Source organism: Cyanistes caeruleus, unplaced genomic scaffold, assembly GCF_971803275.1.
Source record: "Cyanistes caeruleus unplaced genomic scaffold, bCyaCae1.hap1.1 HAP1_SCAFFOLD_11, whole genome shotgun sequence".
NCBI classification, from domain to species: domain Eukaryota; kingdom Metazoa; phylum Chordata; class Aves; order Passeriformes; family Paridae; genus Cyanistes; species Cyanistes caeruleus.
The window spans coordinates 281,051-297,222 of record NW_028255883.1 but is presented as its reverse complement, the minus strand read 5'-3'; the positions used below and the strand labels follow the sequence as shown (position 1 = coordinate 297,222).

General features: G+C 56.0%; 2 protein-coding genes across 2 annotated transcripts; both read right to left on the bottom strand.

Moving 5' to 3' along the window:
• Window positions 1-271: 271 nt before the first annotated feature.
• LOC147647284 (serine/threonine-protein kinase pim-1-like) lies at window positions 272-4,507 on the bottom strand. Its single transcript, XM_086872282.1, has 8 exons — window positions 3,737-4,507; window positions 3,558-3,608; window positions 2,987-3,353; window positions 2,270-2,446; window positions 1,866-2,013; window positions 1,454-1,682; window positions 773-907; window positions 272-486 (listed from the first exon to the last, which is right to left on the bottom strand). Exons 1-5 carry the CDS (start codon window positions 4,286-4,288, stop codon window positions 1,907-1,909), a joined length of 1,254 nt encoding a protein of 417 aa, XP_086728408.1. The 5' UTR covers window positions 4,289-4,507; the 3' UTR covers window positions 272-486; window positions 773-907; window positions 1,454-1,682; window positions 1,866-1,906.
• Window positions 4,508-10,119: 5,612 nt separating this feature from the next.
• LOC147647283 (olfactory receptor 14A16-like) lies at window positions 10,120-14,689 on the bottom strand. The gene has a single exon (XM_086872222.1). The coding sequence runs from the start codon at window positions 14,687-14,689 to the stop codon at window positions 13,757-13,759; it is 933 nt and encodes a 310-aa protein (XP_086728348.1). The 3' UTR covers window positions 10,120-13,756.
• Window positions 14,690-16,172: the final 1,483 nt, after the last annotated feature.

Here is a 16,172-nt window from a genome sequence, read left to right as displayed (position 1 = left end):
ACATCCAAGAGCCCCTGGCACTGACAGACATTGCTGCTCTTCAGCCAGTGACAGGATGAGTCCCTGAGCCTGGGGCTTGGCCTTCCTCGTGGTGAGGGGCATCAAGGAAGGCTGCAGTGTGATGGAGATTGTGATGGGCTGGGAAATCACTGGGGGAAAGGAGGGAGCAGTTGTGAAGTAAAAGGCAGGTGGGGGAGAGAACTGTTCAGAGAAGGGCTGAGCTACAGCTTGAGAAAGCTGAAAAATGACATTTGGGGTCATCCCAGATTGATTTCATTTCAGAAGTTATGGAACAAGTTTAATTTTGGGGGGAGTGTCATGTTTTCCTTTGGAGGTGGACACTCTGCAGACTTGAGCTGCATTGCCAAAATGCTCAAGTCTTTGCTGCAGGTCACACCGTTTCTTCTTTGGCTGATCCCGGCCCGGTGCTGAGCCCAGCAGAGCCCTGGCAGAGCCCAGAGCAGCCTCAGCATCCGCAGAGCCCGGCTGCAAGGAGAGAAACCAGAAACCGCCCGTCAGCTCAAGGCTCCTGTCCCCTTGTCCCAGCCAGCCACGGTGCCCAGGCCATGCTGGCCGTGCTCAGCGCTGAGCCCAAAGCTGCCCATCACTGCTGCCTTTGGGAGCAGAGCAGGAGGGCAGGACATGTGCCCAGTCTGCAGCCAGCCACGGCAGATCCAGCCCCTCAGCAGCTGCCCAGAGCGGGATGCTCCTGTGCCCGCTGCCATCTCCCAAAAGCTCTTGTCCCACCCATGCCAAGGAGATGAGGACCCACCTCACACCATCTGCTGCCAGAAGAAAAGCTGGTCCCAAACGATGTCCTCAGCCTTCTCCAAGGGCACGGCCCATCCACACCACGGCTGGTCCCAAGCACTTCCTGATCCAGACTGGACCCCACCCAGAATTCTTCCTTTAGAAAAACAAACAACAAATTAATGAAAATAGGTTACAGACAAAAAGGGGAAAGAAGAAAAAAGGTAAAAAATCTTATGTCTGTCAGGAGTTTGAGGAAGGCACAACCCCTCCATTCTAGGGAAAAACCCACCCACGGGTGGGGAAGCCCATAATTTCTCCCTTCCCCCCTGCACTGTCCCCCAAAATCACGGTGATCCCAAAGCAAAGCAGGGGAGTGGAGCAGCCCAAGCCCTTCCTTGCCTGCACAGCAAAGCAGCCGTGCTCAGGTTCTGGAGTCCCACCTGTGCTCCTGCCATGGGGGTTTGTTTGTGTTGGGCTGGCTGCCCCAGCCCCAGCCTGGGGCACGGTGGGTGCTGGGGGCTGTTGGCAGGACCAGGAGCCCACTCCCATTTCGTAACCACCCCAGCCCACACCCCCAGCCCTGCCAAAAACCAGCTGGGCAACCACTGAAGAATCAGTTGCATCCACCCCAGCAAAGGGGAAACCTTTGGTTCCCAGCCAATGCACAAATCTGGGAGCATCCCCCTGGGTCTGGACTTACCTGAAAATTCTCTGTGGAGCCTGGCTTTCAAGAAGGTGCCAGAATCAAAGTCCATCATCGCCAGCTGCCGCTGGCCAGGTGGAGGAAGAGGTTGTCATCCTTGCTGTTGTCCTCCATGTCCCCAGCAGCAGCAGCAGCAGCAACCCCACCTGGTGCAGCTTCTCCAGGGGCTCCTTCTTCCCTGGGGTGACACCAGGCTGTCAGGGTTCTGCCCAGGGCCCGGCTGTCACTGAACCAGGACAAGCAAAACCAGCTCAGATGGCGGCCACCAGTGCTGGGCAGAGCAGCTCAGCTCCAGCACAAGGGCTGCGTGTTCCCACTCGATGAGCCCTGTGCAGTGACACAGGCAGGACAAAGAAGTCTGGGTTTCTTTGCTTCTGATTGCCAGGGTATGTGTGGAGCTGTAACTTACCAGGTCCCTGCATCACTGTGCCTGTGGCTCTCTCCCTTCTTCTATGGCTGATGAATATCCTGCATCCAGGGATCACAGAACAGGTCTTCTAATGAGGGCCTGTCCAAGTAGTGCAGGGATAAACACCGCCTGATCAGAACTTGGCAATCTGGGGAGAGAAACCACAAACCACTGGTCAGTTGGAGAAGGCTCCTGTCTGCTTTGCCCCACTATACCCGTGCCCAGGCCACGCTGGATGTGCCCAGAGCTGGGCCTGAACTTTCCCATCAATTCTCTGTTTTGGAGGAGAGAAGGAGAGCAGGACATGTGCCACCTCCTCAGCAGCTGCCAGAGCGGGATGCTCACGAGCCCGCTGCTGTCTCCCAACATTGGTGTTCCCCCTGTGCCCAGACATGATGATCCACCTTGGGAGAGCCGTTGTGGCAGCGGGAGCTGGGCCCAGCTGATGTTCCAGCCCCTCCTGAAAGGGTGCTTCCCGCAGACCATCTCATGCAGCAGGATGCCCAGGGTCCAGACGGTTGCTGCCTCGCCATAGTACCATCTGAAGTTGGTCCATTCCGGGGGTCTGTATGATCGTGTTCCTGTGGAATACGGATGGAGCTCATCAGGGGGATGCTGCTGCTCCCAGAGCCTGAGCCCAGCATCCCTGGGCATGTGGGGCTGCCCCAGTGGCACAGGGGGTGACCTGCTGCCCTCTCGCCAGAACTTGGGACTTGTGTACAAACCCAGGGTTGGAAAAGAAGGCACTGGTGCTGGAAGAGGGCAGCAGAAACCCTGGCAAGGCCCGACCATGACAAACAAAGGAAAAACCTGCTCACAGTGCTGGGGAAAAACCATACCCACATCCTCCCTGCTGGCATTGCCCAAAAAATATTATGAACCAAGGCAAAGCAGGGAAGCACAGCAGTCCAAGCCCATTCTCACCTGCACACCAAACCAGCTGGTGTGCAGGTCCTGGCTCTCCCTCTCTGCTACCCCCACCCACAGGGGATTTTGTCAGGCTGGCTGCCCCAGCCCCAGCCCCAGTCCTGGGAGAATCCCTGCTGCCACACCCTGGTTGGGCCCTGAGATGTTGGGCCAGGAGATGCCGGGACCGGGAGCCTACTCCTGGGTGGGCTCACCTGCAAATTGAGTGTAGGCTGTGTCCTGCAGATAGGTGCCACAGCCGAAGTCAATTAATTTTGCCTGCCCGGTGTCCAGGTCAACCAGGATGTTCTCCGGTTTTATGTCTCTGTGCAGGACCCCGCAGCTGGTGCAGTGCTGCACGGCCTCCAGCACCTGCCGGAAAAGCTCCCGCGCCTCTTCCTCTGACAGGAACCTCCGTGCCCGAATGAAATGCCGCAGGTCCTGACACCGCTCTGGGCGCTCCAGTACCATCACGATGGTGTTGGGGAGCTCAAACCACTCCAGGAGCTGCACCACACCGGAGAAGCCTGTGGACACCTTGTCCAGCAGCACTATCTCCAGTGGTGCGCTGGTGCCGTCGGGCTGCGGGAGGAGCACGGTGCCGTCAGTGGGGCTGAGCCCGTGCCAGGGCTCGGGGAGCCCTCAGCCAGCCCGGGATGCTCTGTGCCCTCCGCTGGCCCCACGCCCGCTCTCCCTCCAGGTGTCCTGGTGGCTCCCACCCTGCCGGGCCCCGGCTCATCCCCGCCCGGCACGCCCCGGCTTCTGCCGCTGGCCCCGCTCACTCACCAGCTCGCCCCAGTGCCGGACGCGGTTCCGTGGCACCTTTTTGATGGCCACCTGCAAGCCAAAGGGAGCAGCGGATTCAGCTCGCCGCCTACCGTGTCCAGCCCCATCCTCCTCCGCCGACCCCTTCTCCTCCTCCGCCCTCTCCTCCTCCTCCGCCCGCCGCTGGCCCCTCTGCTCACCGGGGCGCCATCCGAGAGCCGAGTGGCCGAGAAAACCCTGCCGAAGCCGCCGCGCCCCAGCAGCGAGCCGATCCTGTAGCGCTGCTGCAGGGCCTCCTGCGCCTTCCCTGGGGAAGAGACGCGGCCGTCAGCGCTCGGCCCGGGGCCAGGAACGGCCCCCGAGCGCTCCCCGACCTCCCCGGGCCGAGCATCCGCAGGCGTCCGCTCCTTGGAACGCGACAGCGGCGGCTCGGGGCCAGCGGCCGCGCTGCCGAGCGGCGGAGCTCGGGCCGGGGAAGCCGCAGCGGAGGCGGCGGCAACGGCTGCACCGCCTGTGTCCTCCGCGGGCCCCGGGAGGAGCCGGGGCAAGGGCCGGGACCAGGGCCAGGGCCGGGGCAGGGCTCGGAGCAGGCGGAGCCAAAGGGCGGCGATACCGCCCCAGCCCCAGGCACTGAGGCCCGCCCAGAAGCGCCAGCGCCAGCTCGGCCAGAGCCGGGCGGAGGCGAGAGCGAGGCGGGACGCCCGGGGCCGGCGCCGGGGCCGGGGCCGGGGCCAGGGGCGGGCCGGGGGCATGTCCCGGGCGGGCAAGGGGAGAGGGGAACTGGGAGAGGAGGGGGACACAGAGAAAAGGAGATCGGGAATGGGTGAGGGACCGCGGGAGAGAGGGTGGAACAGTGGGAGAGGGAGAGGAGAAGATAAAGAGGGGCGATAATGTCGCTTCTTTCGCTTTTTCTCTTTGCGCTGCTGCCGCCGCCGCTGCTGCTGCTGCTGCCGCTGCTGCCGCTGCAACTGAAGCACCGGGGCCGTTTGTCCCCGGGGCCGTTTGTCCGTTGCCCGCTCGGCCCCGCGCCGAGCCCCGCGCTCCCCGGGCAGCCCCTGAGCCTGGCCAAACACGGGAACTTTGCCGTGTTGAGCCAAGAGCCAGAGTCTTGATTCCTGCACAGGGGCACAGCAATGCCCTTGGCTGCTGCTGTGCCTTGTCCCTGCTGAGCGTCAGACACTGTCTGAGCACATTCCCTGAATGCAGAATTTGTACCTGAGCCAAGCACTGCACTTGTGTCTCCAGCATTGCTTTCCAAGAAAAACAGGGGAAGGAAAACTGGGTGTCGCTCATGGTATTTTACAATGTCTAAAACTTGCCAAGTGATGGATCTTAGAGGTGAGATCCATTTAGAATGAATGGGATGGAGAACTAGTGCAAGATGGAAAAGGGAAACATAAAAATAAATAGAGAAAAACATATTGGTCATTTCTTTTGATTTTATTTTAATTTCTTAAAAAAAGCTGTTTCAATTTTCCCAGAATCTTCACAGTCCTGTCTTTTCTTTCCAAAAACCTGTCCTGGAGAACAAGGTGCAGCTCCTGTCTCAAGATGTGCCCCCAGCTGCAGCTTCTCTTGGCTTCCCACACTGTGCGTGCAGCACAACTCTTGCAGCAAAGCAGGACAAATTATCTGAAGAACTTGACAACTTGTTCTTGCTTTTCCTTGTGGACAGGGGAGTTGTGCCATTGCTAAGGTTTTCATTGTTACTCTTCTACCCGAAGAAAACATGATGAGCTGCCAGGAATTGTTAGGGAATACAAGCCTGGCTGAATGTGGAGAAAGAATCTCCAGAGCCTGCAGCCAGCAGTGGAGAGCTCATCATTCCAATAGCCCCATGGACACCTTGAAAGTGATCTGGAACATGAAAATGGGCTGACAGAGGGAGTTTGTTTTGTGTGTTCAGTTTAGGTGATTGTACATCTCCTGCACTGGGAGAAATCAAGAGCACAATCAGTTGTTGATAAGCACCAGAACATGATAAGCTGGACCTCTCAGTAGATGAGAGAAAGAATGTGAAAAGGACAAATGCAGGGAATGACTTGGTGAAGTTTGTCTGTAAGAAGGTTGATTTTTATCCTAATAATTCCCAGTTAATTCCCTTTGCTTTTGTCCCTTCTGGCAAGGCTGTTTGCATGGCAGATTGCCCAGGAAATGAGAACCTGGAGCTTGTGGAAGTGCCTGAAAGGTGCCCTGTTCCTCTGCAGGGACACTCAGGCTGAAACAGGAGCCTGAGGCCTCTCTTGGGAAGCCTCCTCGGAGCTGGAATTTCTGCCATGCCAGGAGAGGAGGAGGGGGAGGAGGATGGGAGCTGTGTGTGAGGAGCAGGAGGTTTGGGCCGCAGGACATTCCGTCTGTGCCGCTGCCCCGCAATGGGCGGCCGTGCCCGGGGCTCTGGGCCTGCCCCGCGTGCGCTGAGCTCCCGACACTGCGGGAGCTGCCCGGGCTGGGCTCAGGTTCCCACTGGGACTGGGCAGCAGGCTGGGCTCCAGCTGGGATCAGCAGCAGCTGGAAATACTTCTGGGCATCTCCACTTTCTGCTGCTGCTCGGAAAAAATAATTAAGTGTCAAGTTCTGATTTTTCTTTCTCCTGGTGGATTTTTTCATTTTATTTGCCACTGCAGAGGCAATTTCTGTGATGGCCCCTGTCACTTGATTCTATTTCAGCAGCAGCAGCAGCAACAGGGCTGTGTTTGAGCACTGCAAATGTCAGCTGTGTGGCTTTCATTCCCCTCGACTTAGTGCTCAGGGACTTGAGGGCATTTCAAAATCTGCCACTCATGATGTCTGAGACAAAAAATCTTGAGTTACTGATCACTAAAGCACAGTGGGTAGCACTGATTGAAAGAGGCAATTGTAGTTTTGCAGATAAAATTCAGGTGGCAGGCAGAAGAGGAACAAAAGCAGACGAGATCTACAATGTGCAAGGCCAAGGCACCAACAGCCTCCTGCTGTCACCTCAGGGTGAGTAAAACAGAGCTGAAAACAGCGCTGGAACCCGATCCTTTCTTCCTCTGAGGGCTGGCTCAGGGCAGCAGAGGCGGGCCCTGAGGAAGCCTGAGGGCTGTTTGTGGGGGATTGTTGCTGTAGTCCAGAATTGCCCTGGCAAAAGCCCTGGGGAGCCGAGGCAGGAGCAGGTGGGAAGGGCCGGCGCTGCTGCTGCTCGTGGCCGGGAGCCCCGGCCGGGCCGGGCCTGCGCCCGCTGCGCTGCGGCTGCTGCTGCTGCCAGAGCCGGGCGGGACTCGGGGACAGGGAATGGACACGGGGGGACAGCAAAGGCCTTGGGGGCTGCAGGGATGTTGGTGCTCGGGCCAGCGCCAGCACAGAGCTTCAGCCCGCAATGAAGCCTGAGGGAAACGCTGGCGAAAGGCTCCATTCAGCCTTTCTTTACTCGGCGCTGTGAAGGGACCGAAATAAAAGGAGAACAAGCAGGGCCCGACCCCTTCTCCTTTGGGAGGAGCCCCGCGCCTGGGGCTGTGAGGGGCCGTGAGGGGCTGTGAGGGGAAATGAAGGGCTGTGAGGGGCTATGAGAGGTTCTACAGGGCCATGAGAAGTTCCATGGAGCCGTGAGGGGCTGTGAGGGGCCATGAGGAGCCTCAGCCCTGGCAGGAGGGGGTCCCACCATGTCCCCACGGCAGGGCAGCCGTGAGGGGCTGTGAGTGCAGACGTGGCAGCAGAGCGGGCTTGGGGCAGCTCTGGGAGGGGATGAGACCCTTCCCCAGCTCCAAACCACACCAAACCCACCATTAACAGGATTTTCCATCTTGAGAATGCACTTGCAACTTGGACTTGACTGTACAGTTTTATCCCAGTGGGAAAAGCAAGAGACTTTCAGTCATTGTTTTTCAATGTGTGTTTCACTCATATTTCAGTGTGACATCCAGCCATTGTTATTAGTGTCTAAGATTTAAAAGTCTTAACAATGAAAAGTAATACTAATAAATAATAATAACAACAAGAACAAGAAATGAAGCCCTGAATCCCAACAATCAGCTCAGAAACATGCTTTTGTTTGTAGTAAAAGATTAGTACTAAAGGAATAAATGAAAGAGTTTTAATTTGTAATTCAGACAAAAGACGATTCATCTTTTTCCAAGGTTCTGGTCCCCTACCACCAGGGTCATTTCCTTTACTCTCCCTCTTTCTAATAGTTAGAAAGGAGTTAAGCACACCAGAAAAGGCAACAGCTCCTGTTTCAAAGGGAAGCAGCCACCACTCCAGTGAACCTGAATTGTCCCCAGGCACGTGTGTGCACTTGAAGGGTGAGCAGGTGTTGGGAGAGATCTCAAACTCCTTCTAAGGCTGTGAGAAACCCACAAGTGGCAAAGTATCATTGTGGGTCAACTCCTGCTGAAATTCCATTCCCCCACACCCTCCAAATGGGCAGGCAGGCCTGGGCTCTGGCACGGTTCAGTTTTGAGTGCCTTGTGCTCCCTGGTAGGGAAGTGATCCTATCAACTCTGGTACTGATGGATTGTGGTATGGCTGCTGAAGGAGGAGAGGGAATCTCAGCAGACAGGAAAGTCTCTTCTTCTCCTTTCTCACTGTAGAAAGAGAAATTCTCTCCAAAGAGAAATGCCTGTGCTGGGTTTCCATGGGACCCCTTCCCTCAGCCCAGTGTCTGACCCACTGTGTGCTCTGCAGGAGCCAAAGCCAGAGGAGGCCCAATATCAGTCACCACATGGTCCCCACACAGCAGGAGAAAGCACTGCTTGCAGTGGGGCTGCTGATCTGTGACCCATCCTGATTCCATCTACCCCACTCCTCTCAACCACAGACACCAGAAGGATCCCAGGAAAGCCACAGTGCTCTACCAGATGCCAGGAGCACTCCCTGCTGTGGCCTCAGGGATGCTGGGTGACCTGGTTGATGAGCATCTCTGGTTGGTGATGGAATGTGTGGATGGAGGCCCTTGACAGGAGGTTGTTTGAGCCACGTGTGGGGCTGAAGGAGAGATGGCAGCTGTCAGTCGGGAGGGCAGGGACCCCACTTGTGAGTCCATTGCCTTGGACACCCTCAGCCACAGGATGTCCAAGAAGTCACACAAGGCTTTGGCACCCTCATCCTTCTTTTCCCCCAAGTTCCTGCTTTCTGTACATTTACAGCAGAGAATCTTGTTTGTTTTTAGAACTAGAACAAAGATCCCAGAGGGAACAAGCCTTGCTGGTTTTAATCAGAAGCATCAGTGAACAGAAGTTGTGTTTCCTTTTCTTTGGTCACATCTTTGTTCCTTCTGAGTGTCCAGGCTGGGCTGGGGGGTGTCCTCGTTTGCTGCATTTTCTGAGTTCCTCTTGGATCCTTTGGAGGGCAATAGGTTGTGCCCTCTGAGGATCCTTTGTGCTCCTTGGTGACCCCGGAGAACCTTCCAGGAGGTTTTTGGGTGAGCTGCTGCTGTGATGTCACAGGAATGTTGCCATGTCCTTGTGGCGTTCCCGTTGCTGTGGGGCACAGAGGCCTCAGTGTCAGAGCGGCTCTGGGTGCCTGCTCATTGCCTGAGGATCCTCCTGCCTGAGGCATTCTCAGCAGCCAGCCCAGCCCCTGACGGGTGTCCTTCTGTCCTGGCAGGGGGACAGACAGTTTGCAGACGTGAGCAGCACAGCCAAAATGATCCAGTAAGTGGTTGCTGCAGTTTGCACTCTGGACTCTGGGGCTTCTTATGGGTATTTTTTAACCCACTTGGCCCCTAAGTCAAGCATTTCCCCAGGTGTACCATATGTGCCTTTGGGATTGCTGTGGGCTTTCTGTTCTTCCTTTGGAATGGATGTGATTTTGAAAGGAAATTGCCATTAAATGCCATATGTTTGGGAGAGCTCCTGCCAAAAGTTTCTTAAAAAAAGGGTTTGTTTCTAAGCCAGCAGGGTGTGCACAGCATTTGGAATGGAGCCTGAGGGGGTTCTGTTCCCCAAGAGGAGAGTCTGTGGCAGTGGACCCTGGCACTCCCTCCATTTGCAGGTCCAGCCAAAAAACTGTACACAGCCAAGTATTTTGTGCTGTTCTCTTGCCTGCTGTGTGATCCAAAAGGACTGTGGCTCCAGGAGGGAAGTTGTGAAAGGAAAATGCTCTCTCTTGGCATTGACTTGTTGTGTGGGAGTTCCCAGCACAGGCAGCTTTTTCTCCTAACAGCGTCTGGTTCAGGTGAAGGTCACCTCACACATGGATACTGTGAAGCTCCTTCTTCAGAGAGTGGGAAAGGAACCTGTGGTATTCAGAGATCCCAGTTACTCCCTTTCAACACCAATATGAGCCCAGTAAGCTCCAGGATGATCCTTGTCACATGCCAGCACTCCCAGGATGGTCCCAGTTGCCTCTGGCTAGATCAACCCAGTCAGTCCCAGTATGATGCCATTTGCCCCCAGCGTGCTCCCAGTTGCTCCCAGTCACCCCCAGTATGAGGGATGATGTGCAAGGTATGTTGCCAGTCACTCTCAGATACTCCCAATATGAGTCCAGTCACTCCCAGTATAATCCAAAGATGGATGGATGGGAGGCCTGATGGAATCCTGGAGACCATTGTGACACTCTAGGGCCCCATGGAACCGTGGTGACACCGAGTTGTCTGGGAGTGTTGATGTGCTGCAGGGTAGGAGGGTTCTGCACAGGAACCTGGACAGGCTGGATCCAGGGGCCAAACCCAACAAGGTGAGGATTAACAAGTTCAAGTGCCGGGTCCTGCACTTTGGCCACAACAACCCCTGCAGTGCTCCAGGCTGGGGACAGAGAGGCTGGACAGCAGGCAGGCAGAAAGGGACGTGGGGCACTGATGGACAGCAGGCTGGGCATGAGCCATCAGTGTGCCCAGGTGGCCAAGGAGGCCAATGGCACCTGGCCTGGATCAGGAACAGTGTGGTCATCAGGACCAGGCCAGGGATTCTTCCCCTATGCTTGGCACTGGTTGAGCTTCATCTCGAGTGCTGTGTCCAGTACTGGGCCCCCAATTTTGGAAAGACATGGAGGGGCTGGAGCATGTCCAGAAAAGGGCAACAAGGCTGCTGGAGCACACATCTTGTGAGGGAGCTGGGGTTGTTTATCCTGGAGAAGAGGAGGCTCAGGGGAGACCTCATCACTCTCTGCAACAACTTGACAGGAGGGTGCAGCCAGGTGGAGGTCAGGCTCTTTACCCAGGGAACAGTCCCAGGACAAGTGGACACAGCCTGAAGCTGCACCAGGGGACGTTTAGGCTGGACATTAGGAAATATTCTCCACAGGAAGGATGATTGGGTATTGGAATGAGCTGTCCAGGGAGCTGGGTGAGTGACCATCCCTGGAAGTGTTTAAGGATAGTCTGGATGTGGCACTGAGTGCCATGGTCTGGGTGACAAGGTGGTGTTGGGTCACAGGTTGGACTTGATGCTCTCCAAGGCCTTTTCCAGCCTGGTTGATTCTCTGATGATTGTGACCCTGCAGGGCCCTGGGGAAGCAAGGGGCCACTGTGACACTGCGGTGCCTGGAGGAACTCAGAGGACCACAGTGATACTGTGTCCCACATGGCACCAAGGAGCCAAAGAGCCATTGGGACACTGTGGGGCTACATGGAAACAAGGAGTCCATGGTGACAGTCGGGGTCCTTGTGGAACCACAGAGGCCACTGTGACACTGCTGGGCCTTGTGGAACCAAGGGGCCACTGTGGAACCAAGGAGACCCTGGTGAGACCCTGGGCCCCAGTGGGATCAAGGGGCCATTGTTCCATTGCAGGGACTCCTGGAACTAAGGGAACACCTGTGACATTGTAGTGCCCCATGGAACCAAGGGTGACACTGCAGGATCTTGTGTAACCTGGTCTCCACTGTGGCACTGCACCACCAAGGGATTCCTTGTGGCACTCGGAGGCCTCATGGAACCAAGAGGCCCCTGTGACACTGCAGGGCCTTGTGGAAGCATGCAGAACATTGTGACAGAGCAGGACGTCATGTCATGATGGGGGCATTGGGATACTGCAGGGCCCCAGGGAACCAAAGGGACTTTGTGACTCTGGGCGGCCTGATGGAATCCTGGAGACCATTGTGACACTCTAGGGCCTCATGGAACCGTGGTGACACCAAGCTGGCTGGGAATGTTGATGTGCTGCAGGGTAGGAGGGCTCTGCACAGGGACCTGGCCAGGCTGGATCCAGGGGCCAGACCCAACAAGGTGAGGTTTAACAAGTCCAAGTGCCAGGTCCTGCACTTTGGCCACAACAACCTCTGCAGCGCTCCAGGCTGGGGATAGAGAGGCTGGACAGCAGGCAGGCAGAAAGGGACCTGGGGCACTGATGGACAGCAGGCTGAGCATGAGCCATCAGTGTGCCCAGGTGGCCAAGGAGGCCAATGGCACCTGGCCTGGATCAGGAACAGTGTGGTCATCAGGACCAGGCCAGGGATTCTTCCCCTATGCTTGGCACTGGTTGAGCTTCACCTCGAGTGCTGTGTCCAGTTCTGGGCCCATAATTTTGGAAAGACATGGAAGGGTTGGAGAGTGTCCAGAGAAGGGCAACAAGGCTGGTGACAGGTCTGGAGCACAAGTTCTGTGAGGGGAAGCTGAGGGAGATGGGGTTGTTAATCCAGGAGAAGAGGAGGTTCAGGGAAGACAAGGTGATGTCATGGCACAAGTTGGACTTGATGATCTCCAAGGTCTTTTCCAACTTTGCTAACTCTGTGATTCTCTGAAACCACCCTTGGAGCAGGTGCAGGATGAGCCCTGGGCCTTCTCTTCGCAACTTCCAGCAGCCCAGGTCCCTCAGCTTCTCCACACAGCCCCCAAAACCCATCCTGTCAGTCCTGCAAAGCCTTTCCAGCTCCTCGTCATTGCCCAGAACAGGGAGCCCCACAGCCAGACACAGCAGCCCAGATGTGCCCCCCTGGCCTGTGCTGCCTCTGGCAAGGGAGCAGCATGAGGCACTGCAGAACCCTGCAGACAATTCCTGAAGCACCTGTAGGATGATCCTGCTCCCCGAGGGACCTTCTCATGGTGCCAGCTCAGGAACTGAAATGGGGAGTGGGGGCAGAGAGGAAAGGGCAAACAGGGATGGGCTGTTTGCAGGGGAGGGAATAGGGGTGGGAAATAGGAAGAAATCTGGAGCAGGAAGAGTAAAGAAAGCAAAGGTAAAGTAAAGGAAATGCTCAAGGCAGTCTGGGGGTGACTGCCAGGCAGCCCTGGCTCTGAGCAACAACATCTGCAGTGGCACAGGAAACTCACAGCTCATGAGTACAAACTTTCTGTGTGACTTCAGAGGCCACAACAAACCTGAGTGGTTTCCCTCCCGTCCCCCAGCCCTTCCTGGCCCCTGGGGCTGATGGCATTTGTGCTCCCTCAGGTTCATCTCCCCACAGCAGTACCATGGGGGTGCTGACACCTGCTCTGGGCAGTGCAAACAGGAGCTTCTGAGCCAGTGCTGCTGTGTCTGTGCCTGCAAAGATGCGGCACCTCTCTGAGCTGGGGGAGAGGCCAGGGCTGCACAGGGGGGATGTTGTTGGCAGCTCCGTGAGGATTCTCTGGGACGCTGTGCTGGGGTGTCCAGAGCAGTGGGGATGGATCAGCCCCTGCTCTGCTGCTCCTTCCTGTCTCCCCCAGGGACCTTGCAGAGCCCCAGCCATGCTGTTTGCCCCCAGCCTGCCCACAGCCACCCTGGGGCTGCTCACGGGTGTTTTCCGTGCTGAGCATTGGCCTGGGTGTGTTCTTGAGAGAGCCTGGACAAGGAGCCTGGAGCCCCCAGGCCCTGCCCTGAGGCGTCAGCACTGCCCCAGCAGTGCCCATGGCCTGTCCCTGCTGCAGCCCCAGCACTGCCACCCCCAGGGCTGTGCCCGGCCCCGAGAGCACTCAGGCCCTGCAGCAACACCAGGGCAGGAGGGCAGCGGGGCAGTGGCACGGGAGCAGCACTGGCAACACCAAGTGCTGCTGCTCCTGGGCACAGCTGCTGTGCCAGCACTGATCTGCCCCAGCTCTGCACACAGACACTGCTGCTGCAGCTCCAGAGAGGGGAACAAAAAGGAGATCTCAGGAGAAAACTTTTCTAGGAGATCCTTTAGTTCCTTTAAAGCTACCAAGAGCGCAGCCACTCATTGGCACAGTCTGTGGCCAAAGGGAAGATGAAGAGAGAAACAAAATGAGAAGTGGCACAAAACAATGACATTTTATTGTGGACAAGATCTAAAAATGAAAACAAAGAAAACATCCAAAATGAAACCAACAAGAAGAATCAAAGATGACTTTTATTACAAGTGATTTGCAGAAATTGGCCTGCAGTTTAATGTTTCTGAAACCATCCAGTCATCAGTGTCCACACTGCAGCCTTGAGCTCCTGGTTCCTCAGGCTGTAGATGAGGGGGTTCAGGGCTGGAGGCAGCACCGAGTACAGAACTGACAGGGCCAGATCCAGGGATGGGGAGGAGATGGAGGGGGGCTTCAGGTGTGCAAATGCTGCAGTGCTGAGGAACAGAGAGACCACAGCCAGGTGAGGGAGGCAGGTGGAAAAGGCTTTGTGCCATCCCTGCTCACAGGGGATCCTCAGCACAGCCCTGAAGATCTGCACATAGGAGAAAACAATGAACACAAAACAACTAAAAGTTAAACACACACCAACAGCAAGAAGCCAAATTTCCCTGAGATAGGATTTGGAGCAGGTGAGCTTGAGAATCTGGGGTACCTCACAGAAGAACTGGCCCAGGACATTGCCATGGCACAGGGGCAGGGAAAATGTATTGGCTGTGTGCATGAGAGCACTGAGAAAGCCACTGGCCCAGGCAGCTGCTGCCATGTGGGCACAAGCTCTGCTGCCCAGGAGGGTCCCGTAGTGCAGGGGTTTGCAGATGGACACGTAGCGGTCATAGCACATGATGGTCAGCAGGGAATACTCTGCTGAGATGAAAAAGACAAGAATAAATAACTGTGCAGCACATCCTGCATAGGAGATGGTCCTGGTGTCCCAGAGGGAATTGTGCATGGCTTTGGGCACAGTGGTGCAGATGCAGCCCAGGTCGGTCAGGGCCAGGTTGAGCAGGAAGAAGAACATGGGGCTGTGCAGGTGGTGGCTGCAGGCTACGGCGCTGATGATGAGGCCGTTGCCCAGGAGGGCAGCCAGGGAGATGCCCAGGAAGAGGCAGAAGTGCAGGAGCTGCAGCTGCCGCGTGTCTGCCAATGCCAGCAGGAGGAAGTGGCTGATGGAGCTGCTGTTGGACATTTGCTGTGGCTGGGCATGGGGACCTGTTCATGAGGAAAAAGACAGTGAAGAGTTACAGGAGAAATCAAAACCATTTCTCATGCACCTTCCTCTGCAACACAGAGTTTTTCTTTTTAAGCCCCCCCCATGTCTCTCCTGGTATTTTTGGCTATCAGAAACTCTCAGCATTTCTGCTGCCCTCTGGTAGAACAGAGTGAGTTCCCTGATGCAAGCTGATGACTGGAGACTGAGGGGAGATGATCTGTCACTTCATTCATTTGGAGTTTCTCTGGGCTTTCACTTTCCTCAAATGAAGGATGTTTACTCTCCCATGTTTTCCTTAAAGATCATCAGGTATTGCTGAGAGCAGATGGATCCACCACAGCCCAGCTCCACCTTTGTATCCAAGGACTCACATTGCTCATCTCACCAACCCAACAGCATTGTCACTGTCAGAACACCTCTACCTTCCCCCGTGGGTCTTTCAGATAACACAAACATGCTCTAGGACAGGTTTGCATTCTGCATTGAAGCTCCCAGCTGGGACTGAAATCTCAGGGAGACTTCCAAGTGTCCATATGATGGCTTTGGATGAAGGGAGATCCAGCTCCTTCCCTGGCTGCACTGCCAGCATTGCCCACAGCCGGGCACTGGGGACAGCGTCCCCCTGAGCCAGCTGTGCCCCCCGCCAGAGCCCCCAGTGCTGGGCAGCTGCTCCCAGCCCTGTGCTCTGCAGAGGGACCTGGGCCCGGGGCTGCAGAGCTGCCCCACGGCTCTGCTGCAGCTCTGCCTGCACAGGAGGGGCTTCACACCTGGGAGCCCAGCCCTGAGGGCAGAGGCTGGGCTGGGGGGACAGGAGGGAGAGGGCTTGTTCAGAGGGAGGGGCTGCACTGCAGGGGCTCCTATGGACATCTCTAAACTCTCTGTCACAGGATTTCTGGGCTTTTGTTTACTCTCATTCCCTGATCTTCTCTCTGCTTCCTGGAGATTTTCCTCCTGCAGGTGTTTCCCTGTGTCTGATCTCTCCCTGCCAGCACCCACAGATCCCAAATCTCTGTGCACTCTCCTTGGCCTGACAGAACGCTGCCTTTCTGCAGGGCTCTGGCTGGGGGCAGGTTCTGTTTGCAGCTTGGAGAAAGGACAGCTCAGATTAAGGCTGATGGGTCCAGCAAAGGTGATGCTGGTGCTGTCCATGGGCAGAGTGGCTGAATGCACATTAGCTATCTCCTGTGAAGCTACTGATCACTAAAAGTAACAGTCTGCATGTCTCAAGAACTTGTCAAAATTCATAATATCTTTAATATTTATCCCCCCCCCCTCCTCCCTGCCGTTCTGCAATATTAGGAATTTGAATACAAAGTCTTAGGAAATGTCCTCATTTTTATGAAAATCCTTGTCTTGGAAGTATTCTATGACTGATCAGAAGGCCTCAGCATGTCAGAGCTTCATGAGCATTCAAGTTCCCCTCCAGCAGAAATACTCAGAGCTGTACTCACAGAGTCCC